A 24,505-nucleotide genomic window follows, 5' to 3' on the forward strand; every position below is an offset into this window, starting at 1 on the left:
GGGTCGAATGGCCTACTCCTGCACCTATTGTCTATTGTATGTTCCTGCTCGTTTAAACCCTTCCGTGCAGCTGGAGGGAATCTCCCCGTAAACATATTGTCTCTCCTCCACCTTGGACCCGTCTCCCCTTCATTTCGAGAGTCCAATGATCCTTGTACCTGAAGCCCCCACCCACCTCACACCAGCTCCTCAGCCACACCTTTACCTGGGCTTTCGAAGGCGCCAGAAGCGCGGTCTATATATCTGGTTATGTATCCTGTTCCTGTATGTGACCGGTCTTTCATTTCCCTGGGGACTCAGTGGAACAATTGTTCTAATGAATCAATCCTCTCATCACTGGAAGTGACTGCACCCTCTCCCACCAACTGCTGTGTGTGAGGGTGCTCTCACTGGTCATGGAGCCGGGAGGGACAGACCGAGGTCCTCCGGGATTTGTAGAATGGAAAAGCACTTCCTATAATTTAAAGCAGGAGAATCAGCAAAAACCCAGAAACCGTTCAGTACGTACGTGGTGTGTGAGGGAGTTTTGTTTTTCGCTGGAGCGCTTTGTGTCGGATGAATCGTTGGAAATTGGCGGTTGTGGTAAAGTGAAGGCGGAGCTCGGCTCTGTCCGTCACTCTGACTCTGTCTCCTCCCCTCCCCGCCTCTGTCTCTCTGCGCGTTTCTCGGGCAGGTCGGGGCGCTGTGTATAAAAGGAGACAGCAGCAGGCAGTTTGTCAGTGAGCAGCGACCTGAGTGAAGCAGCATCATGTCTGGCAGAGGGAAAGGAGGCAAAGGACTGGGCAAAGGCGGAGCCAAGCGGCACCGTAAAGTGCTCCGTGATAACATCCAGGGCATCACCAAACCGGCCATCCGCCGTCTGGCTCGCCGTGGCGGCGTCAAGCGGATCTCGGGTCTGATCTACGAGGAGACCCGCGGGGTGCTGAAGGTTTTCCTGGAGAATGTGATCCGGGATGCGGTCACCTACACTGAACACGCCAAGCGCAAGACGGTGACGGCCATGGATGTGGTGTACGCTCTGAAACGCCAGGGCCGCACTCTCTATGGCTTCGGCGGCTGAAAATCTCCCACTTCCTCCCGAGCACGAAACAAAGGCTCTTTTAAGAGCCACCCACCGCCTCACGGACGGAGCCGTATCCACACACAAAATTTTGATTATTTTTTATCGATACATTCACCTGAGTTACATTTGCAACAGATTAATCGGTTCCGCTTGAAATCAACCTGCGAACCTGCCTTTCCAGTCCGTGATTACAATAAAATCTCTGAATTCATTAAGGTCGATCTTAATCCTTTTATCCGTCTCGGACAGAAATAAGTTCACTCGTTTAGAGAAACGATTCCGTAATTATGCATTTAAATCTTAACTGAGGGAATTAGATATTAAATAAAAGTGAAATTGTATAATCCGTGATAGAATTAATTGCAAATAAAAATAATCAGGCAGTTGCTGGCTGCTCTGAAATTGGCGGACGATTTGAACTGTATCCCGCGCTAATCACATTGCATTCTGATTGGATGACCTCCGACCGCCAGTTAAGAGTTTCTCATTTGGCCCTTAATTGTTATTCGCCATCAGCCTGCATGAAATGAGTCAACCAATCGCAGAAACTAGATCCTTTAATAGACACCTGAAGACGAGCCAATCAGAGGCGATGAGAAGTCCTTCTCAAACAGTATATAGTCACGTCCCTGAACCCGTTCCGTCTATATTGTTCCTGTATTTCAGCCTGTGTTCTCGGTTCTGAAGGAGAATGGCCCGCACCAAGCAGACAGCGCGTAAATCGACCGGAGGGAAAGCTCCTCGTAAACAGTTAGCAACCAAAGCGGCGCGGAAGAGCGCTCCAGCCACCGGCGGAGTGAAGAAGCCTCATCGCTACCGGCCTGGCACCGTGGCTCTGCGGGAGATCCGGCGCTACCAGAAATCCACCGAGCTGCTCATCCGCAAACTTCCCTTCCAGCGCCTGGTGCGGGAAATCGCTCAGGACTTCAAAACCGATCTGCGCTTCCAGAGCTCGGCCGTCATGGCCCTGCAGGAGGCTAGCGAGGCTTACCTGGTCGGGCTGTTTGAGGACACTAACCTGTGCGCCATCCACGCCAAGCGAGTCACCATCATGCCCAAGGACATCCAGTTGGCCCGCCGCATTCGCGGGGAGCGCGCCTAAACCCGGCCTCCACACCAAGCACAAGAAAAGGCTCTTTTAAGAGCCACTACCACAGCAAAGGAAAGGGCTGTCGCTTGCTGATTATTGTATTATCGTAGTGACGATCTGCCTTCCTGATGGGGTTGTTCGGTTTTGCACTGATTGACCGCGATCATCAGCTGTTCTCTGCCGTCTGGTTGATTCAGCGAGGGACAGGAGATGAACGCGCTCCCTCCCCGTCAGAGTCTCACCTGGCCCTTCATTTCTCCCACAAACATGCCATGTACAGCTGCTGCGGCTGTTACCGTTTTGTTTGCTTTGGACGTGCCCGGCTGTCCTTGGAGTGGGAGCATGCGGTCGCGCTGGGAACAGAGGGAGGTTTCCTGGAGCGGTGACCCCAGGCAATAGTGGTTATTGTTTTTTTTAATTTGCTTTCCCTCTCTTGTACATATTTGATGTTGGTGTTTTGTGTGAATAAACTTACGTAGTTTTGTGGCTGGTAACTGAATGAAGGTCAGTCGGCAATGTCACCGGGTAGTTTATCATACATCTTCCCCCTGCAGTCCATCCCCAGAGACAGATCCCTCTCTCAAGACGCCCCCTCCCCTCTCACATGGGTTTCAGCAGTTCCCAATCAACACAGCAGAATTGGGCTTTGGGGTGTGAGGCGCGTAATCTCCGCTGGAGTCAGTGTCTCAGTCACTCTCTCCCGGCATGGGAGAAGGGGCTGGGTTTACAACTACATCACATGTCTCTCAATCTCAATCTCTCTCTATCTATCTATCTATCTATCTATCTATCTATCTATCACACACACACACACACACACACACACACACACACACACACACACACACACACACACACACACACACACACACACACACACACACACACACACACACACACACACACACACACACACACACACACACACACACACACACACCCTGAGTGAAACTCTGCGTTTCACTTCAAATCTGGGACGTCACGGCGGCACCGAATGTCAGCGAAGTACCGGGAATATCGGGTTTTATGGGAGAAGTTCCCCCGGAAAACTAAGTCGGACCCGCAGCGGGAATCACAATATTCATGATCAGCTCTTTTCTGAGATGTGGGTGGCTCTGAGAAGAGCCGTTGGGTTCAAACACACACAAATGGTGTATTCTCCATTTACTTTTTGACTGCTGTCTTCTTGGGCTTCGGCGCCGCTTTCTTGGCCGCTGATTTCTTCACTGAGACTTTCTTAGCCGCTGGTTTCTTCGCTGCCGCTTTCTTGGCCGCAGGTTTCTTCGCTGCCGCTTTCTTGGTCGCTGGTTTCTTCGCTGCCGCTTTCTTAGCCGCTGGTTTCTTGGCGCCAGACTTCTTGCTGGAAGATTTCTTTGCCGATAGCTTGTTCGCTTTCTTCACTGCTTTCACGGCACTTTTTCCTTGACCGGATTTAAAGGATCCCGAAAGACCTGCGCCCTTGGTCTGAACCAAGGAGCCGCTTTCCACTCTCTTCTTGATGCACATCCTGATCTGGGCGCGACGTTTCCCCACATCGACACCGCTGCTGGTCAGAGCCTTCATGATGGCCACAGCGGACATCCCCTTCCTATCGCGACAATCCGCCACAATCTTACCGATTTGTTCGCCCAGCTTGGGACCGGCTGGTTTGCTCCGGGCGGCCGCCTTCTTCTTGGGGCTCTTCTTTGCGGCGGCGGATGCGGCTGGAGGAGCCGTTTCGGCGGGTGCTGTCTCGGTCATGTCGGCGACTCTGGAAAATCCTTCAGACTGAATCAGACTGAATGAGAAATGAAGCGAAAGGCGGCGGCACAGAGCAATTTAAAGGCAGCGAGCGGACGGGGCGGAGACATCCTGCTGTCAGATCCCGGAGACTTCATTTTTCTGTGTTTCTCTCTCCTCAAAAACTCTCCGATTCCAATTAAAATCGGACATTCCGGAGACTCGGACTGGCCCCTGTCCGTCACTAAGGCCGCAAAGTTCGCTGGAAATAAAGTTTATTCAAGATTAAAGGCAGTTCTTTCTATTTTAACCCGTTTCATTATTGCGCTGCCCGCGATCTCTCTCCCGATCAGTGACCTGTTCTCTGCTTTTGGACTATAATACTAAAAGTAACGAAAACTTTGCGGTTTATTCCAGCTTCGGGACTGAGCGGGAGAGTGAGGCGATTCCGTAACAGAGATTTTTTTTTCATTTTGTTTATCAGACGCTGGGAAATCCTACGATATGTTCGGACCCACAAACCCAGCGACAGTAGTCTAAACCGCCCGCCCCTTTTACACACTCTCTCTGACATAATGCTCCCAGCAACACACACAGAAAATGCTGGTGAACGCAGCAGGCCAGGCAGCATCTATAGGAAGAGGTACAGTCGACGTTTCGGGCCGGGACCCTTCGTCAGGACTCTGGTGCTAAATGTGGCCTGACTTGCTGGGTTCCTCCAGCATTTTGGCCATCAAAATTAAACGACAGTTTCCATGTCATGTAACGCTGATAAATCTGATTCTGATCCCAAGGAATAGAGGACAAAGGACATTGTCTGGCCAAATTCTGTGTTACTGAGAACCTCAGGTCCGGGAAACATCATTGGAAATCTTTTCTACACTCTCCCCAGTTTAACCCCGTTTCCTATAACGGTGACGAGAGTTGTACACAAATCAGCAAGTGTGGCCTCCGGTCACTTACGCAACTCTATCATAATGTCCGAACTGATATACTCAATCCCCTGACTAATGAAGACCAGCATGTTACGTTCTGCATCACCCTGTCTACCAGTGATATCTCTTTCCATGACCCGTGTGTGCACTTTACCCCTAAATCTCTCCAGTCCATTCCACTCCTTAATGACCGATCGTTCACAGTGTAAGTTGATTTAGGCAGGTTAGAAGAGTGGGCTGAAAGAACGCAGATGGAGTTTAATGTTCATAAATGTGAGGTGCTATATTTTGTTTGGACTAATCAAAATAGGACATACATGGTAAATAGTAGAGCATTGAAGAATGCAGTAGAACAGAGGGATCGAGAAATAATGGTGCATAGTTCCTTGAAGGTGGAATCTCATGTTGATGGGGTGGTGAAGAAAGCTTTTGGTATGCTGGCCTTTATAAATCAGAGCATTGAGTATAGGAGTTGGTATATAATGTTGTAATTGTACAAGGCATTGGTAAGGCCAAATTTAGAGTATTGTGTATGGTTCTGGTCACCGAATTATAGGAAAGATGTCAAAAAAATTGAGAGAGTACAGAGAAGATTTACTAGAATGTTACCTGGGTTTCATCTCCGAAGTTACAGAGAAAGGTTGAACAAGTAGGGTCTTTATTCTTTGGAGCGTAGAAGATTGAGGGGGGACTTGATAGAGGTATTTAAAATTATGAGGGGGATAGATAGAGTTGATGTGGATAGGCCTTTTCCATTGACAGTGGGGGAGATTCAAACAAGAGGACATGAGTTGAGAGTTAAAGGGCAAAAGTTTAGGGGTAACATGACGGGGAACTTGTTTACTCAGAGAGTGGTAGCTCTGTGGAGTGAGCTTCCAGCAAAAGTGGTTGAGGCAGGTTCGATGTTGTCATTTAAAGTTAAATTCAATAGCTATATGGACAGGAAAGGAATGGAGGGTTATGGGCTGAGTGCAGGTTGGTGGGACAGGGTGAGAGTAAGAGTTTGGCACAGACTAGAAGGACCGAGATGGCCTGTTTCTGTGCTGTAATTGTTATATGGTTATAAGTTCTACACTGGTTTGACTTTCCAATATGCACCGCCTCACACTTAACTGTATTGAAATACATTTGCCACGCTGCGGCCCTCTTCCCGAAATGATCACGGTCCCCCTGTAATCTGCGACAATCTTCTTCGCTATCAAGAACATTTGCTGATCATATGTAAATCAAATATACAAATAACAAATGCCGAGGCTCCAAACTCTGGCCCCTGCGGCTCACCGCTAATCACCAGTCTCCATTCTGTGAAACAACCTTCAAGCACAACCCTCTGCTTCCTACCACTAAGACAACTTTGAATCCAGCTGACTCGCTCACCCTGGATACAGTGGGGCCTAACCTTCCAGACCAGGCTGCCATGTGAGACTTTCTCCAAGGTCCATATAATATCACATCTACCTTTTTACCCTCCTGCATCTTCAAAAACTCAGAGATTCTCCAACCACAACTCCCTGTGCACAAAGCCCTTATGATGCCTAATTCGCTATTCAAATGCTGGTACATCGTGACTCAGAATCCACTCCAGTAGCTTCCCCACTACTGATGTCAGACTGACCTGCATGTAGTTCCCGGCTTGTCCTTGCAAATAATGGAAAAACATTCGCCTCTTTCCATTCTCCAGGACTTTCATCAGTGGTTTCTACCTCCCGTGAAGTAATTGCTCAGGTCCGGAGGATTTATCCCCCACCTAATGCATTGTATGGCCCTCCATTCTCTGCACACCCACGTACCTATCTGGGAGACTCTTGGATGCCTGTATTGTTCATCAGGCAAGGTGGTGCTGGTGACACACGGTGACAACGTGAACCAGCTCACAAAACATGTAGATACACTTCTTCTGAACTACTATCACTGCAAACTGCAGCCTGTAATTTCCATTTAAAGACATGTACTTATAAACCATTTGAAGAAATGAGCAATTTTCTGAGCTCTTTGTTGTCTCTGCAAACTTGACTCTTAGAAATGCAGGTATGGCACCTTGAAGTTCGAAGTTCAAATTCCAAAGTAAATGTTTTATTAAAATACCCTACATATATGTCACCATGTACAAACCTGACATTTGTTTTCCTGTGGGCATAGTCAGTCAATCCAAGAAACTAACAGAATCAATGAAAGACTGCACCCAACGAGATGGACAATCAACCAATGTGCAAATGACAACAAACTGTGCAAATACCAAAGGAAAAAAATCAGAAATAACAATAATAACTTAATAAGGAATAAACATCGAGAACATGAGATGAAAAGTCAGTGAAAGCAATTCCATAGATAGTGGGAACAGTTCAATGTTGGGATGAGTAAAGTTGAGTGAAGTTATCCCAACATATTCACATGCCTTTTGTACACTGGCCGTGATCAGTGAATGTGGTTAGTATCAGAATCAAAATCAAGTTTATTAATACGAATATATGTCATGAACTTTGTTGTCTTGCTACAGCAGTACACTGCAATTTATTAAAAAAAAACAGTTAAAATAAGAACTATACATTAAACTAAACAGTGTAAAAAGAGGATCAGGGAGGGGTGTGAGCCCGAAGATGAGAATGGGAAACATCATACCTGATCCATTCTTGCCTCTTTTACTCTTTTCATGTCTGAAAAATAAAACTTTTAGTATCTTCTTTTATATCATTTCCCAGCTTACTTTCGCAATTCATCTGTTCTCTCCAGGTTGCTATTGTAGTTGTCTTCTGTTGTTTTCTTAAGTTTCCTAATCCATTAATTTTTGTGATATTGTATGCCCTCTCATGTTCTTTTATGCTGCCTTTGTCTTCTGTTGTTAGTGATATTTGCCTCATCCTCCCTTTCAAATACTCTTCTGTTTCTGCTGAGGGATGAACTGATCCTGCATCCGTCAAATTACTCCTGGAAACTCAAGTTTTTCATACAAAGGTAATCTGCTTAATACTGGGGAAGTCAAAATGCCCGACTGCTGTAAGCCTGTTCCCATTACCCCTCTGTGTGACTTACCAACACGTCTGGTTCATAATATCTCACCCTATCGGGAGACTGGCAGTATAATCCCATCAAAATCATCATACATCATTTTATTTAAAACCTCTACTTACAAGACCTTATCAAAACCCTCACTTATTACTGCAGTGTTGGTCTCCTTAATCAAAGATGCAACACCCCCCACACCTGAGTCTGAGAGAAGTGAAATGTCTTTGAAGCATGATAACTGTGTCCTTGTTGACAACTTCCATGTTCAATATGTACTCCAGCATCTGTGTGGCAAAACCGTGACTCTCAGGTAGACTTTAAATGTTTCCCCTTCACCTTAAACAATTATCCTGTAGTTTTACACTCCCCTACCTTCACACATAGACTGGTCACCCAATGATTTTATAAACCTCTGAACGGTCACAGCTTCTTATCATCTAGGGAGAGAAAGAGAGTCCCAGCCTATCCAAGCTTCTGCTAATAATTCAAGGCCTCCAGAGTCAGTGACATCCTCATTAAACTTCCCTCCACACTGTCCAGCTTTGTGACATCCTTCCTGCAAATGGGTGAGCAGAACTGTGCACAATACAGTGTGGTCTCACTTTGACTTTTACAGTTGCCATATGACATCCCAAATTCTCTACTCAATTCCCTGACCAATGAAGACAAATAGGACAAACACCATCTTCACCATCCTGACTACCTGTGTTGTCACTTTCAGTGAATGATGTTCCTGTATTCCATGGTCTTTCTGTTCTGTAATACTCTCCAAGGGACAATAATTTACTGTGCAGGTCCTTCCCTGTTTGAACTTCTCATAATGCAACACCTCAGCCTTGTCCATGTCAACATCCTTCTGCCATTCTTTGGCCAACTTCCCCAGTTCATCTCGATCCCATTGTACTCTCAGATAATCTTCACTGTCCACTCTACCACCAATGTTGTTGTCACCTGCAAACTCACTAATCACATTATCAACAATGACAGGGAAATTTTTAACATACATGACAAATGACAGTACCAGCACTGATCCCTGTGAATGTGACTGGTCAGAGGCCTCCAACCTGAATAACAAGCTGCCACGACCACCCTCTGTCTCCTTCCACCAAATCAATTTTGTGACGCTGATGTTAGGTAGTGTTGATGGACCAGTTGGATATCAGTTAGTGGAGAGGAGGAAGCTGTTCCTAAAACATTACGTGTGTGTTCAGGTTCCTGTACCTCTTCTCCAATGGTAATAATAAAAAGGGGGCACATCCTGGATGGTCCAGAGAGCAGAGCAGATACAGACCTGACATGGGAGGTTTGAAGGGGAAAGTGAATCCATTTCATGGGACTGGTGAAGCAGATTGACTTGGAGAATTGATCAACAGGAGACATGGCCTTTCAGGAGAGCAGCAGCAGCCGGGTCTGTGATTCTGATGTACAGCAGGGGAGGGTGGAGACAAAGAGATCTGTAATCACTGGATTACTCCTGATGCCAAGTGCTGGTAAGGACAGGAACAGGAGGACAGGGCAGGTGGATGTGAGGATGAGGAGCTGGTACAGGAGAACAGGTTCAGGTTTCCAGCCACTGGGATCTCTGCTGGGGCAGAGGTGACCTGTAGAAGTGGGACAGGCTGGACTTGAACCAGCCGGGTCAAATATGGGCAGATTTGTTAATGTGTCGCAGGAGGATTGAAATGATTCATCAGTGGGTTGGGAACCAAAATAGTGGTGTGGCAGATGATAGCCCTTTACTCTGCCATGATAGTGGCTCCTAAAAGAGCCTTTTGTTGTGTTTAGTGGCAAGGCCGGGTTCAGGCGGGCTCCCCACAGAAGCATCGAGCCAGCTGGATGGTAACTTACTCGGCGTGGGTGGCGCACAGGTTAGTGTCCTCGAAGAGCCCTACCAGGTAAGCCTCGCTCGCCCCCTGCAGGGCCATGACGGCCGAGCTCTGGAAACACAGATGGGTTTCGAAGTCCTGAGCGATCTCCCACACCAGGTGCTGGAAAGCCGAGGATCCAGCTGCACAAGGAGGGACAGAGGCCTAGGTTCTGTAGCTATTTTATCAGGACGAGGAATGATGGTGTTAAATGCTGGGCTCTAGTCAATAAACAGCATCCTGACATAGGTATTTGTATTGCCCAGGTGATCCAGTGCTGTGTGGAGAGCCACTGAGATCACATCTACCACAAACATGCTGTGGCGAGAGGCAAATTGCAGTGGGTCCCGGTCCTTCCTGGGACAGGTGTTCATTCTATCCATGACCAACCTCTCAAAGCATTTCATAACCGGAGATGTGAGTGTGACTGGACAATAGTCGTTAAGGCAGCTCACACTGACCTTCTTGGGTTCCGGAGCAGTTGTTGCCCTTTTGAAGCAGGTCAGAACTTTTGACTGCAGCAGTGAGAGATTGAAAATGTCTTTGACCCCTTCCAGCAGTTGGTAGGCACAGGTTTTCAGAGCCTTACCAGGTACTCCAGTGGGCCCTGCTGCCCGGCGAGGGTTCAGCCTCTTGAAAGACAGCCTGATGTCGGCCTCCAAGACAGAGATCACAGGGTCATCAGGCGCTGCACGTATCCTCATAGCTGTGGCTTTATTCTTCCTCTGAAAGTGAGCATAAAAGGGGTTGAGCTGGTCTGGTTGTGAAGCCTCACTGCCATTCATGATGTTGGGTTTGCTTTGTAGGAAGTAATGGCTGCAACCCCTGCCAGAGTTGACGTGCATCTGATGCAGGGAACGTCTGGAATTCTTTACCCAGTGGGCATGAGGTCTGGATCAATGGATGGGTTTAAAGAGGAAGGGGTGGCACAGGAGCATCATGGTCAGTGCAGTGGTGACAGTACCAGCGACCTGGGTTTAATTCCCACCGTTGTCTGTCAGGAGAGCGGTTTGCATCTGGAATTCACTGCCTGCAGGGCTTGTGGGAATAAACAAACAGGACGTTCAAAGCCGAATTTGTCAGATCCTGCAGAGTCAGGTATAGTGGTTCCAAACCCTCCCCTCACCTCCCAGCAATGTTTAAAGTCCATGGTAGACAAGGTTAGTTTGTGTAATAAAGACACTCTTCAGTAAAAACACTGACACTGTATTTCAAACACACTGAGCTGCCAGAGCACAGCACCGGCCAGTGAAGACACAGACCAGTACAGCACACAGCTCTCCAATAGAGATTTAATAAAACACAATACTGACAGCCCAGAGCTGGACAATCCAGCATTTCATTGCAACTCTGACCTATAAACATCATTACCCCATCTACAGTATTTCACTGTAACTCTGACCTATAAACATCATTACCCCATCTACAGTATTTCACTGTAACTCTGACCTATAAACATCATTACCCCATCTACAGTATTTCATTGTAACTCTGACCTATAAACATCATTACCCCATCTACAGTATTTCACTGTAACTCTGACCTATAATCATTACCCCATCTACAGTATTTCACTGTAACTCTGACCTATAAACATCATTACCCCATCTACAGTATTTCACTGTAACTCTGACCTATAAACATCATTATCCCATCTACAGTATTTTACTGTAACTCTGACCTATAAACATCATTACCCCATCTACAGTATTTCACTGTAACTCTGACCTATAAACATCATTACTCCATCTACAGTATTTCACTGAAACTCTGACCGATAAACATCATTACCCCATCTACAGTATTTCACTGTAACTCTGACCTATAAACATCATTACCCCATCTACAGTATTTCACTGTAACTCTGACCTATAAACATCATTACCTCATCTACAGTACACACTTCATAATTTTGTATACCTCTATCTAATCTCACAACAATATTCTGCATTCCAAGAAATAAAATCCTAACCTATTTGATCTTTCCAGAGAACTCAGGTCCTTAAGTCCCAGGAACATCCTTGTAAATTTTCTCTGTACTCTTTCAAGCTTATTTACATCTTTCTTGTGGGTAGGTAAACAAAACTACACACAATACTCCAAATTAGGAGTCACCAATGTCTTACACAACTTCAACATAACATCCATCTCCTGCACTTTGCCCTTTGTAAATCGAAGTACCATGTGCCTAAACTTTCTTTTTGACTTTATCTATCTGTGATTCCACTTACTAGGAATTATGAATCTGTATTTCCAGATCTCTCAGTTTTAATGCACTTTTCAGTGCCCGACTGCTCACCATGTAAGACCTACCCTGGTTTGTCCTCCGAAAATGCAACACCTCATCCTTGTCAGCATTAAATTCCAGCTGCTCCAGATCACAGTGCAAGCTTTGAGCATCTTCCTCACTGTTCATTATACCTCCAATCCTGGTGTCATACAGAAAATTGTTGTCCCAGTTCACCACATTGTCATCTATATCAAAGATCTGGATGATAAACAATGGACTCAGACTGATTCCTGTGGCACATCACCAGTCACAGGCCTCCCGTCAGAGAGGCAATCATCTACAACCACTCTCGAACCTAACGCTTAATCCAATTTACTACCTCATCTTGATGCTGAATGACTGAACCTTCTTGACCAAGAACCCATGTGAGACCTTGTCAAAGGCGTTGCTGAAGCCCATGTAGGCTACATCCACTGCCTTGCATTCATCAACTTTCCTAGTAACTTCCTCAAAAAAACTCTACAAGAGTAGTTAGACATGACGTACCATATACAAAACTATATTAACTATTCCCAATCAGTCCCTGTCTATCCAAATAATTATATCTATGGTTGTTATATCTAGAGTTGATGCCTGGATCCAGAGCAAGTGGGCAAGGGACTAAACCAGTACTTCACATCAGTATTCATCAATGTGGTCATCGAGGATAGTGAGATCAGAGAAGGGAGCGATGCTGATATTCCAGGGCATGTTGTTCCTCAGGCAATAGAGACAAACCAGGAAATTATAGACTGGTGAGATTTGGATCAATGCTCGGGAAATACTCTTAGACGTAGGATCTCTCATAAAAGTTTGGAGGGTAAAATGAGGAAACCAGGATTTGGAAGGCAAAGTGAGCAAAATCCCAAGAGATTCTCTCGGTATATTCATAGGAAAAGGGAAGTTAGACGGAAAATCATTCCCCATGGAGATGAACATGGCCTCGGTATGTGGAACCGAAGGAAATAGGAGAGGCTTTCCACGAATATTTCCAACAGTTATCTCACCATTGAGAAAATGCGGAAGCTAAGGAAGTGACAGAAATGAGCTGCGATGTCTTAGACCACATTCAAATGGGCAGGGATCTGTATTTGAGGCCTTAAGATTCATTAAGGTTGTTAAATCTCCAGGGTCTTATCAGGTACATTCTCGTACGTTGTGGGAAGCTAGAGAATACACTGTGGAGGCCAGGGGAGAGAGGGGACATGTTCAGCCAGATGGGATCAGTTGTGGTCAGTGCAGACACTGTGGGCTGAAGGGCCTTTCCCTGTGCTGGACTGTCCCACGTGTGTTGTGTGTTGAAACTCAGACGGACACTCACTGTTACCGGTCGGCAGGCAGGAAGAGAAGAAGCCGGTGTTCACAGTGGAGACGCAATCAGGTCCACCAGTCCGCTCCCACATCCACATGGCAATGGCAGAGAACAAGGAGCAGCTCGTCTCATCACCTCTGTGGCCCATTCCGTCACCTGTCATTCTTCCAAAGGGCAGCAGGTTCAGACCGACCCTTCAGTTCAGTCGCTGCCGCCCCGCCGGGGGGAGGAAGCCTCACCTCCACCCCCGGGCCCAGGGCGCTCCCCCTTCCCACTCCGCGGCCCGTTGCCGAGGAAACGAGACTCACGCTCCATGTGCTTCTCTGTGACGTCACAAGCAGCGACTCGGCAACGGGACGGGAAGGCAGCGGCCCAGGAGGCGGGGCAGAGTGAGCTGTCAATCAGAGGAGCCGCTGGTAAAGCTGCAAATGGGTCAATGTACTCTTCATGGAAAAGGCCCGATCAGCGGGGGAAACCGCAACTCGACCCCGGGTCCAAAGCCCTCCCCGACCCTGGGGACTTTTCCAAGACTGCACTCTGGCTCTTGGACGTCTTTCCGCAAGATGCTGTCCTGTCACGTGACATCGCGGCCGCAGCCCGGGAGGAGGAGCGATGTAGCTGTCAATCAGAGGAGCGGCCCCGGGCCGTCACTGTGCTCAGAGGGATTTTGTTGTCAAACCTGTAACTGGAGGGAAAATGAACCTCTTGTAAACGAAAACAATAAAGATGTGGAAAATGGAAATGAGCGAGGTACAGTATAAAACTAAACAGAAGGGAAAGCTAATGCTGAGATGTTTCGTATGAATCAATTTCAGACATTCCACCCTGCAAAAACTCATTTCAGAGAAATAGCATCACCATTTCAGGATTTCAGGGAGGTAGCACCGGCCCCGCTCCTCCAGCAAGCCCATATCCCCCCCACCCCCGGTCGACCTCCTAGGGCGCATGTATACGGGATATTTGATTATGAAAGAACACAACAATTTGACACATTTAGTAACTATTTACACACATACACATATATATGTATACATACATACACATATTCCTTGTTGAGTATTTTGTTGGCAATCTCAATGTTAATGCAAATAACTTTTCTATTTCTTTTGCAAACTTTCCTTGTGCTGTGCTGTGGCTCTGCTGAAAAGAACTGTGAAATACTTGAGCAGCCTTCCCTGCGATTAGCCTCCCTAATATGTTATGGTCCCTAAAAAAAAGCATAAGGTGTATCCTTATTATATTGTCTTATGTAATACTTTGTTTAGTGATTTTGTCTAATCTGTAAACTGGGTATCTGCAGAAAATGTGACATTAAAATATGTACTTATAGATTATCATGGAGTCATTTTTTTTATTCTATTACAACTTTAAGCACGTGTACAGGGAGTTTGGCCTCGTCACATAGGACATCAATAGAGTTGCTCTTTAGCAGCTAGCCAGCTAGTTTAGATAACATTAGCTATGCTACAGGAGCAGGGAGGTACTACTGCAGTTGTACAAGGCCTTAGTGAGACCACACCTGGAGTATTGTGTGCAGTTTTGGTCCCCTAATCTGAGGAAAGACATTTTTGCCATAGAGGGAGTACAAAGAAGGTTCACCAGATTGATTCCTGGGATAGCAGAACTTTCATATGATGAAAGACTGGATCGGCTAGGCTTATACCCTCTGGAATTTAGAAGATTGAAGGGGTATCTGATTGAAACGTATAAAATTCTAAAGGGATTGGACAGGCTAGATGCAGGAAGATTGTTTCCGATGTTGGAGAAGTCCAGAATGAGGGGTCACAGTTTGAGGATAAAGGGGAGGCCTTTTAGGACCGAGATGAGGAAAAACTTCTTCACACAGAGAGTGGTGAATCTGTGGAATTCTCTGCCACAGGAAACAGTTGAGGTCAGTTCATTAGCTATATTTAAGAGGGAGTTAGATATGGCCTTTGTGGCTAAAGGGATCAGGGGGTATGGAGAGAAGGCAGGTACAGGGTTCTGAGTTGGATGATCAGCCATGATCATACCGAATGGCGGTGCAGGCTTGAAGGGCCGAATGGACTACTCCTGCACCTATTTTCAATGTTTCTAATGAACGAATGACGCCTGTTAAACTCACCTCAACATGCCTTTTACAGTCTTAATCCACCATGGGCAATAGAAAAGTCATTGTTGCAAACAGGGCAGCGAGCAACACTGTCGTTATTTTTGACCTCTATTAGGCAGGAGTACACTTTAATGTAGTCTGCAGTGATGTAAGTTTTATATTTTCTTTTATTGAAACACTTTGCCATAGCGGTGCAGGACACGAAACTGAACTGATGGAGAGACAGAGGTCGACTGTAAAGCCCACCCACAGAGAAATTGGATGTCCAGTCCCTATATACTTCCATCCCCCATCAGGAAGGTCTCAAAGCTCAACGCTTCTTTTTGGATTCCAAACCTAACCAGTTCCCCTCTACCACCACTCTGCTCCGTCTAGCGGAATTAGTCCTTACTCTTAATAATTTCTCCTTTGGTTCCTCCCACTTCCTCCAAACTAAAGGTGTAGCCATGGGCACCCGTATGGGTCCCAGCTATGCCTGCCTTTTTGTTGGCTTTGTGGAACAATCTCTGTTCCAAACCTATTCTGGTATCTGTCCCCCACTTTTCCTTCGCCACATTTACGACTGCATTGGCGCTGCTTCCCGCACGCATACTGTGCTTGTTGACTTCCTCAACTTTGTCTCTATCTCTGGAGACAGCTTATCTACTGATGTCTACTATAAGCCTACTGACTCTCACAGCTATCTGGACTATTCCTCTTCTCACCCTGTCCCTTGCAAAAACGCCATCCCCTTCTCGCAATTCCTCCGCCTCCACTGCATCTGCTCTCAGGATAAGGCTTTTCATTCCAGGATGGAGGAGATGTCCTCCTTTCTTAAAGAAAGGGGCTTCCCTTCCTCCACCAGCAACTCGCCTCTCAAACGTCTCTCCCCCATTTCACGCACATCTGCTCTCACTCCATCCTCCCGCCCCCCCCCCCACTAGGAATGGAATAGGGTTCCCCTGGTCCTCACCTACCACCCCACCAACCTCCGAGTCCAACATATAATTCTCCTTAACTTCCGCCACCTCCGACGGGATCCCACCACCCAGCACATCTTTCTCTCCACACCCCCGCCAGGGATCGGTCCCTATGCGATGCCCTTGTTCATTCGTCCCCCTCAGCCCTCCCCTCTGATCTCCCTCCTGGCACTTACCCGTGTAAGTGGAACAAGTGCTACACATGCCTTTACACTTTCTCCCCTACCACCATTCAGAGCCCCAGACAGTCCTTCCAGGTGTGGCGACCCTTCACCTGTGTGTCGGCTGGGGTGATATACTGTGTCCGGTGCTCCCGATGTGGCCTTTTATATATTGGCGAGACCCAACGCAGACTGGGAGATTGTTTCACTGAACACCTACGCTCTGTCCGCCAGAGAAAGCAGGATCTCCAAGTGGCCGCGCATTTTAATTCCACGTCTCATTCCCATTCTGACATGTCTATGCAAGGCCCCCTCTACTGTCAAGATGAAGCCACACTCAGGTTGGAGGAACAACACCTTGTATTCCTTCTGGGTAGCCTCCAACCTGATGGCATGAACATCGACTTCTCTAACTTCCGCTAATGCCCCACCTTCCACGTGTACCCCATCCGTTATTTTTTTATATACACACATTCTTTTTCTCCCTCTCCTTTTTCTCCCTCTGTTCCCCTCACTATCCCCCTTGCCCATCCTCTGGTTTCTGCCCTCCCCCTTTTCTTTCTCCCTGGGCCTCCTGTCCCATGATCCTCTCATATCCCTTCTGCCAATCAACTGTCCAGCTCTTGGCTCCATCCCTTCCCTCCTGTCTTCTCCTATCATTTCAGATCTCCCCCTCCCCCTTTCAAATCTCTTACTAGCTCTTCTTTCACTTTGTCCTGACGAAGGGTCTCAGCCCGAAACATCGACTGTTTCTCTTCCTAGAAATGCTGCCTGGCCTGCTGTGTTCACCAGCAACTTTTATGTGTGTTGCTTGAAATTCCAGCATCTGCAGATTTCCTCGTGTTAATGCCACAGAGAAAACTGATAGATCTACTTAGCACAAGGAGAGACCAATCAGGATGCTCGCTCCCACTGTCCCTCTCATTTCCGGGATATTGTATATAATTTGTGGGCGTTAGGGAGCTGCTATTAATATGCGGGAGACTCCCGGAATTTCCGGTAGAGGTAGGATGTTTGCAACTGATTGCTGAGAATTTTAGCTTCATCGGTAAAGCACCGTGAGTCTAGGAGATGGTGCGAGAGTTAATGGCAAAAAATAAAGAGATAGTAGATTAACAAAGAGATTCAGGCACCCGTTTGATGATATTTGGTTTCCCACACCACTGCATACTGCGTGCTGTTCTGATGGACACACTGTAGGACAAACATGATTGCACTGTAATCTGTGACCTGGTGCTCTTGTCCCCATCCCCCTGCCAATCCCCGGGAGCAGAATGAACCTGCCGGACAGTGTAGAGCAGATTTACCAATTGTTGTCTGGGATGGAGCTCTTCCATTGTGAGCCCATAAAATATAGGAGCAGAATTAGTCACTTTGGCCCATTGAGTCTGCTCTGCCATTTCATCCATTTCCCTGTCAGTCCCAATCTCCTGATTAGTCCCTGTAATCCATCATGCCCTGAATAATCAAGAAACTAGCAGCCTCTGCCTCAAATATACTCTATGACAGCCTCGACATTAGCCTCTGGCAACAAATTCCACTCTCTGGCTAAGGAAATTCCTCCTCATCTCTGTTTAAAGTCCCTCTATTCTGAGGCCATGGCCTCTGATCCTGGACTCCCCCTCCATTGGAAACGTCATCTCCATATCCACTCGACCACGGCCTTGCTACATTTGAGAAGTTTCAATGAGATTCCTTCTCATTCATCTGAATTCTGGTGAGTACAGGCCCAGAACATTCAAATGGTCTTCATATGATAACCCTTTCAATCCCAGAGTCATTCTTGTGAACGTCCTCTGAACCTTCACACCCTTTCTTAGATAAGGGCCTAGAATTGCTCACAATACTACAAGTGAGTCCTTACCAGAGCCTCATAAAGCCTCAACATTACATCCTTGGCTCTTCTATTCTAGTCCTCTAGACACTGTATCCCATCTGCCATTAAATATCCATTCTCCTAATCCGTCTAAGCCCTTCTGTAGCCTCTCTGCTTGCTCAGCACTATCTGCCTCTCCATGTATTTTTGTACTGTCCGCAAAGCCATCAATTCCATCATTCTAATTACTGACATACAGCATAAAAAGAAGCGATCCAAACACTGATCGCTGCAGAACTCCGCAGGCAACCAGAAAAGGCTCATTTTATTCCCACTCTGACTCCTGCAAATCAGCTATTATCTTTCCTGTAATATCATGGGTTCTTAACTTGTTAAGCAGCCTCATGTGCGGCACCTTGTGATTTCCAAAGGACCAGACAGTGCACTGAGTGTATTACAGATTGGAGTTTCAGTGAGGTGGTCTCTCCTGAGGTACAGGCAGCAGGTAGCTGAGTGACTGCAAGGAGAGGTAACGGGAACAGGCCCTCAGTACAGCAAGCTCCTGTGGCCATTCCCCTCGGCAACACTGAACCTCTTTTTGCTACTGCTGGGGGATGTCCTGTCACTGAGACTGGCTCTGAAGCTTACGGGGTGAGGGCCGTCAGCCAGGGTGATCGTTCTGAGTAAATGGATAGATGAGTTGGTGGACATCAGTGAGAGATTCTGGATCCACAAAATGATGGTGTGTTGCTTCCCTGGCGCCAGGGTCAGGGACGTCTCAGAGCAGATACAGAACGGGGGCGGGGGCAGTGTTCATTCAGCCAGAGGTGGTGGTTGATGTCAGTTTCTAATGGACAGGCAGAAGAGGGAAGGGGTGCCACACAGTGAATATAGAGAGTTATGGAAGAAGTTAAAGAGCGGGACCTGAAGGGTTGTAACCTCCAGGTAAATCCCAGTGCTGTGTGGTAGTGGTGTTAGGGACAGAAAGTTAGAGCAGATGAATGTGTGGCTGAGGAGATGGTGCAGGGGCAGGTTTCAGGATTCTGGATCATTGGAACCTCTTCTGGTGACCTGTACAAGAGGGATGGTTTGCGCCTTCACTGGAGGGGGGTCAGTATCATGAGGTTCATTGCTGCTCCCTGGGAAGGCTGAAACGAGATTGACAGGGGGATGTGAACCGGAACACCAGTCACTGAATGGAGAGATTGAAGCTGAGTTTGATGTCATGCACAGTAATGCTGTAAGGATGGATTTTGAGGCAAATCCACATCTGACATGGAGTTTTTTTAAAGACCAGCTGCACAGTGTTTCAGGGCCAGTTTGTTCCAGTGAGAGGGAGGGTCAAGGTCAGCAAGGTACAGGAACCTTGGATGATGAGAGAGGAAATTAATTTAGTCAAGGAGGAGGAAAAAGCATTTGTAAGGTTCAGGAAGCTGAAATCAAACAGGGTGAGGTGTCCAACAAGGTCCCACATGGTAGGCTCAACAAGGAGTTTAGGATGGGTCCACAGTGATGTGGCCTATTGTCTTTCCCATGGAAGGGAGTGGTTAGTGGTGCATGGGTCCTGTTCTGGGTGGAGGTCTGTGATGAGTCGTGATCCAGAGATGTTTGTACTGGGACCTCGGTTACTCGTGATATAAATGATGTGGATAAAAATGTGGTAATGTAGGTTTACAGATGGCACACAGATTTGTGAACACTGTGCATTGCACAGAAGAGTTCCAAACGATACAGCAGGATATTGAAGAGTTGCTGATATGGTAGGAACATTAACAGTATTGACAAAGAGAAGGATGTTAGGGTCCAAGCATACAGTCTCACTGAAACTGCGAGCACAGGTTGACAGGGAGGTGAAGTCGTGTATGACATGTTTGTCTTCCTCAGGCAAGGCATTGAGTTCAAGCACCAGGACATGATGTTACAGGTTTCTAAAAGCTGGTGAGGCCACATTGAGAGTACAGTGCTCAGTTCTGGTCACCTCATTATTGGAAGCGTGTGGAGGTTGTGGAGCAGGTGCAGAGGTGGTTTACCAGGATGTCTGGTCTGGAGGTGGTGTTCGGTGAGGAGAGGTTGTACATGCTGGAGCTTTTTCCTCTAGTGGTGTCAGCTCAGGAGAGAGTTGATAGAAATTTATAGATTTTTGCAGGTCATTGTTGATGTAGATAGCTAGCAATACTTTTCACAGGCGTGAATTGCCTTCTACTAGTTGGCATGTATTTAAGGTCAGAGGAGGGAAGTGAAGAAAACAGAGTAGTGGAGGTTTTGAATGCACTGCCAGGGGTGGTGGCAGAGGCAGAGAACACAGGAGTATTTAAGGAAATCTCAGACAGGCACAGGAATATGTAGAGAAGGGCCAAAGTGCCACCCCTGTACTGTCCTGTGTTTATGAACAGCAGATGGCCCCGGGCATGGATTCATGCATGAGGCTGGGGTATTATATCGCAAACAATAAATGGTTGTGTGAGGGGCAACAAATGCTACAGATACCTGTCGCATTTCACAGTACAAATGCTACAGGTATGATGGAGTGCAGGGAAGAGGAGGGAAAGATGTGCTTGATCAGGGAGAACATCTCAGTGGTACTTGGAGATTGTCCCAATAATATTGAAGTAAGGAAGGGATAGCAAACACCAGAGGGCATATGGACAAAGTCAAGGGAGGGAAGTTTAGGGCAGACATTAGGGGAGGCGTAGTTCTTTTTTTAAAGAGGGTTGTGGGTGCCTGGAATGACTTGCCAGGGACGGTGGTGGAGGTTAACACATTAGGGGTAATTTAAGAGCCTCTTGGACAGGGACATGGATGAAAGAAATACAGAGGGTTACGGAGTAGTGTGTGTTTAGTACTTTTTTTTAAAAAATGAATCTATGGGTCGGCACAACACCGAGGGCTGAAAGGCCTGTACTGTGCTGTGCTGTTCTAGGGTTTTGATGGGATTGTATTATTGGCCATCAAATATCAGGAGTCAACAAGGTTGTAATAGAGGGACATTTCAACTTCTCTCACGCTGACTGGGACAGCAGTAATGCCAAGGGTTTGGTGGATCAGAATTTATTCAACGTGCCCACGAGATTCTTCTCAATCAGTATTTCGAAGTTCCTACCAGAGACAGGACAACACTGAACCTCTTTGTGGGAAATCAGACTCGACAAGTGACGGGTCCTTCGGTGCTGGAGACCTCGATCCATCCACCCACCCACTCCCTGGCACAAACCAAAGTCTGTTCTCAGAGCGACCCACCGCCTGACAGAGGGAGCCTCTCGGGAAATCTGACCAAACTCTCTCGCAAAATATTCATTTATATTTCAGAGACCTGGGTGGACGAGATTTCCAGTAAATACTGTCAGTTCCACAGGGTAAATGCACTTTTGTAGATAAATGTAAATATTATTGTTCTGTGAGGCGGTGGGAATTCTCATGAGGCAACGAACAGGCGATGTTCCCGCCTGCTGCACACCGGAACCGACACGGGTCAACCCGCAATGTCAAAACCAGACAACGCGGATTTAGGTCATGAAGAGCGGAGTCGTACAATGATCGGATATTAAATTCTCTGTCCGGGGGCTGACTCTGGAAATTAATTTCACGACCCTAGGCCGAGTGAACCCGCTGACTCTCCGCAAGGGGAGAGCTGCATTGCGCCGGCAGAGAGGGGAAATGAGTCAGGACCGAAGCGGACCGATTTCTGTGCAGATAGATATCGGATTACTTCGCGGAAGAAACGTGACGGACATTGAACTGTCGTGTCCAGTTACTCTGAACGGAAATCACCCGCTGCTCAGCTCTTCCACAGACACTGTGAGTGGCTCTGAAAAGAGCCTTTGGGTAAATAGGTTCAGTTTACGTCGCTTCACTTACTGGCACCGCCGGTTTTCTTGGGCAACAGCACGGCCTGGATATTGGGTAACACACCGCCCTGAGCGATAGTCACCCCTCCCAGCAGCTTGTTCAGCTCCTCGTCGTTGCGGACGGCCAGCTGCAGGTGTCTGGGGATGATGCGGGTTTTCTTATTGTCCCGGGCCGCGTTGCCGGCCAATTCGAGGATTTCTGCTGTCAGATACTCGAGCACAGCAGCCAGATAAACCGGGGCTCCGGCACCCACCCGCTCAGCATAGTTGCCCTTTCTTAGGAGTCTGTGAACCCGGCCGACCGGGAACTGCAGTCCAGCCCGAGACGAGCGAGATTTGGCCTTGGACCGAACTTTGCCAGCGGCGCCTTTTCCACGTCCAGACATTTCCACAGTCACCGTAACTGCTCCACCGAGAATGAAAGAATGTTCGCCCCGCCCCATCTCGCCCTTTTTATACCTTCTTTGAGAATGCAAACTGATGTTTGTGATTGGTGTAACCGTGCTTATTCTCATTGGTGAAGAGAAATATCCCAATCGAAGAGCTGCCTTAATCACCAATCAGCAGTCCGTAAAGGTAGAAGCGCGGAAAGTAACCGTCTCCCCCCCAAAGTTCACTGAAATTTCGAAAAAGCCCGCCAGAAAATAAATCTCTTGTTCAAATTTAGTCAGAAATTAAATAATTGCTGATCTGTTTGACGACTGAGTGTTCGTACTTCCCTGTTACTGAAACCGGGCACATTTAATGCAAGTGTAGTTGATATTGAAATGTCTGGGAACTCAATTCTCTAATTTCTTTCAACCCGTAACGGAACCGAGTAAAACTGAATCTCAGCTTCTGCCCGCGGTCGGTCATTGTGTAAACGTTATCAGGTTATGGACAAACGGCTCTTCTCAAACTGTGACCAGCCTCTAGACTGCAATTTAAAAATGTTCTATGAAACAATCATGAACTCGTTCAGGCCTCGCATTGAAATAATATTCAGAGAAGTTACCCAACTGTAACTAACAAACTCCTGAACCCACAGCTAAAACAGCAAAGGCAGCAATCCTCCGCTCGACATGGATACCAGCAGGGGCGGACTGATGAGGATGGGAAGGTAACAAGTCCGTGTCAGTGCAGTGGGAGGAATGTAAAACACCGGGATTATACGGAGATGAACTCTACCTTAGCTCTTGTAAAAGACACCAGACATAAAATGTGTGCAATTTAGTGTCTAAATTTTAGTATAACCCTCTTAGTGAAATTGTGAGTGGCTCTTAAAAGAGCCGTTTTGTTTTCGATCATCGCACTGGAGAGCTTTACTTGGAGCTGGTGTACTTGGTCACCGCCTTTGTCCCTTCGGACACGGCGTGCTTGGCCAGCTCCCCGGGCAGCAGCAGACGCACGGCGGTCTGGATCTCCCGTGAGGTGATGGTTGACCGCTTGTTGTAGTGGGCCAGGCGGGAAGCCTCGCCCCCGATTCTCTCGAAGATATCGTTGACGAACGAGTTCATGATGCTCATGGCCTTGGAGGAGATGCCGGTATCGGGGTGAACCTGCTTCATCACTTTGTAGATGTAGATGGAGTAACTCTCCTTCCTCAGCCTCTTGCGCTTCTTCCCTGCCTTGCCTGCTGGTTTGGACAAAACTTTCTTGGTGCCCTTCTTCGGAACGGATTTCGCAGGCTCAGGCATTTCTTCTGTCGGTTTCAGACCCTGAAAAAGCAGAACTGACTCGGAGCACGAATTAAATAGGCAGCGCCCGGAACAGTATGCTAATGAGGGATGGGATGCCTTGGATTCCCAATGGCTATTTGAAGATTCTATTCATACAGTAAAGTCATTTGATTGGCTCTCTGAAGGCACACGTACAACCAATCAGAACTCTCTCTCTCTGAACTGCCCCGTGTTCGCTTGGGTAAAACTGCGGACTGGGAACTGGCGCTGATCTGGTGAGTTGCCGCTGCCGGTTCATTCCGCGGGAAGGAAATCTAACATACAAAATGGACCATAAGGCACAGGAGCAGTATTCGGCATTTGGCTCATTGTGTCTGCTAGAAAAGCAGAAGGAATGAGAAAAACACACACTCAATAATATAAAACGTTTATGTAATGAAACAGGGTAGCAGGAGATCGCAGGTCCAATTGTCATCATGAGACCCATTTCTGTGTGAGGTTGAAAGTCGTTTATTGTCATTTGCAACTTGCTTGGAGCAGATTCATAGACACACAGTTTCAGAGACACACCATTCACAAAATAAAAGCATACTCTACAGAATTACAAACAGGTAACAGAATTTGAACAAGAGTCCATTGTAGTATAAAGTGGTCAAAGTGGTGCTGTACTGAGATGGTGATGAGGGTTGTCCAGGTTTGTTAAACAACAGAATGTCTG

General features: G+C 47.2%; 4 protein-coding genes across 4 annotated transcripts in view; 2 read left to right on the top strand and 2 right to left on the bottom strand.

Moving 5' to 3' along the window:
- The first annotated feature begins 748 nt into the window (after positions 1-748).
- LOC140189197 (histone H4) lies at positions 749-1,060 on the top strand. The gene has a single exon (XM_072245890.1). It carries the CDS (start codon positions 749-751, stop codon positions 1,058-1,060), a length of 312 nt encoding a protein of 103 aa, XP_072101991.1.
- A 694-nt stretch (positions 1,061-1,754) lies between these two features.
- Positions 1,755-2,165, top strand: LOC140189198 (histone H3). Its single transcript, XM_072245891.1, has one exon. It carries the CDS (start codon positions 1,755-1,757, stop codon positions 2,163-2,165), a length of 411 nt encoding a protein of 136 aa, XP_072101992.1.
- Positions 2,166-22,131: 19,966 nt separating this feature from the next.
- The window catches only part of LOC140189109 (uncharacterized), a 579,671-nt gene continuing 577,297 nt past the window's right edge, over positions 22,132-24,505 (bottom strand). The window contains exon 3 of the mRNA XM_072245815.1: positions 22,132-22,532. Coding sequence (XP_072101916.1) covers positions 22,132-22,532 — 401 coding nt within the window. The remainder of the gene's footprint in view (positions 22,533-24,505) is intronic.
- Positions 23,431-23,805, bottom strand: LOC140189113 (histone H2B 1/2-like). The gene has a single exon (XM_072245819.1). The coding sequence runs from the start codon at positions 23,803-23,805 to the stop codon at positions 23,431-23,433; it is 375 nt and encodes a 124-aa protein (XP_072101920.1).

This window comes from Mobula birostris, chromosome 28, assembly GCF_030028105.1.
Source record: "Mobula birostris isolate sMobBir1 chromosome 28, sMobBir1.hap1, whole genome shotgun sequence".
In the NCBI taxonomy this organism is placed as follows: domain Eukaryota; kingdom Metazoa; phylum Chordata; class Chondrichthyes; order Myliobatiformes; family Myliobatidae; genus Mobula; species Mobula birostris.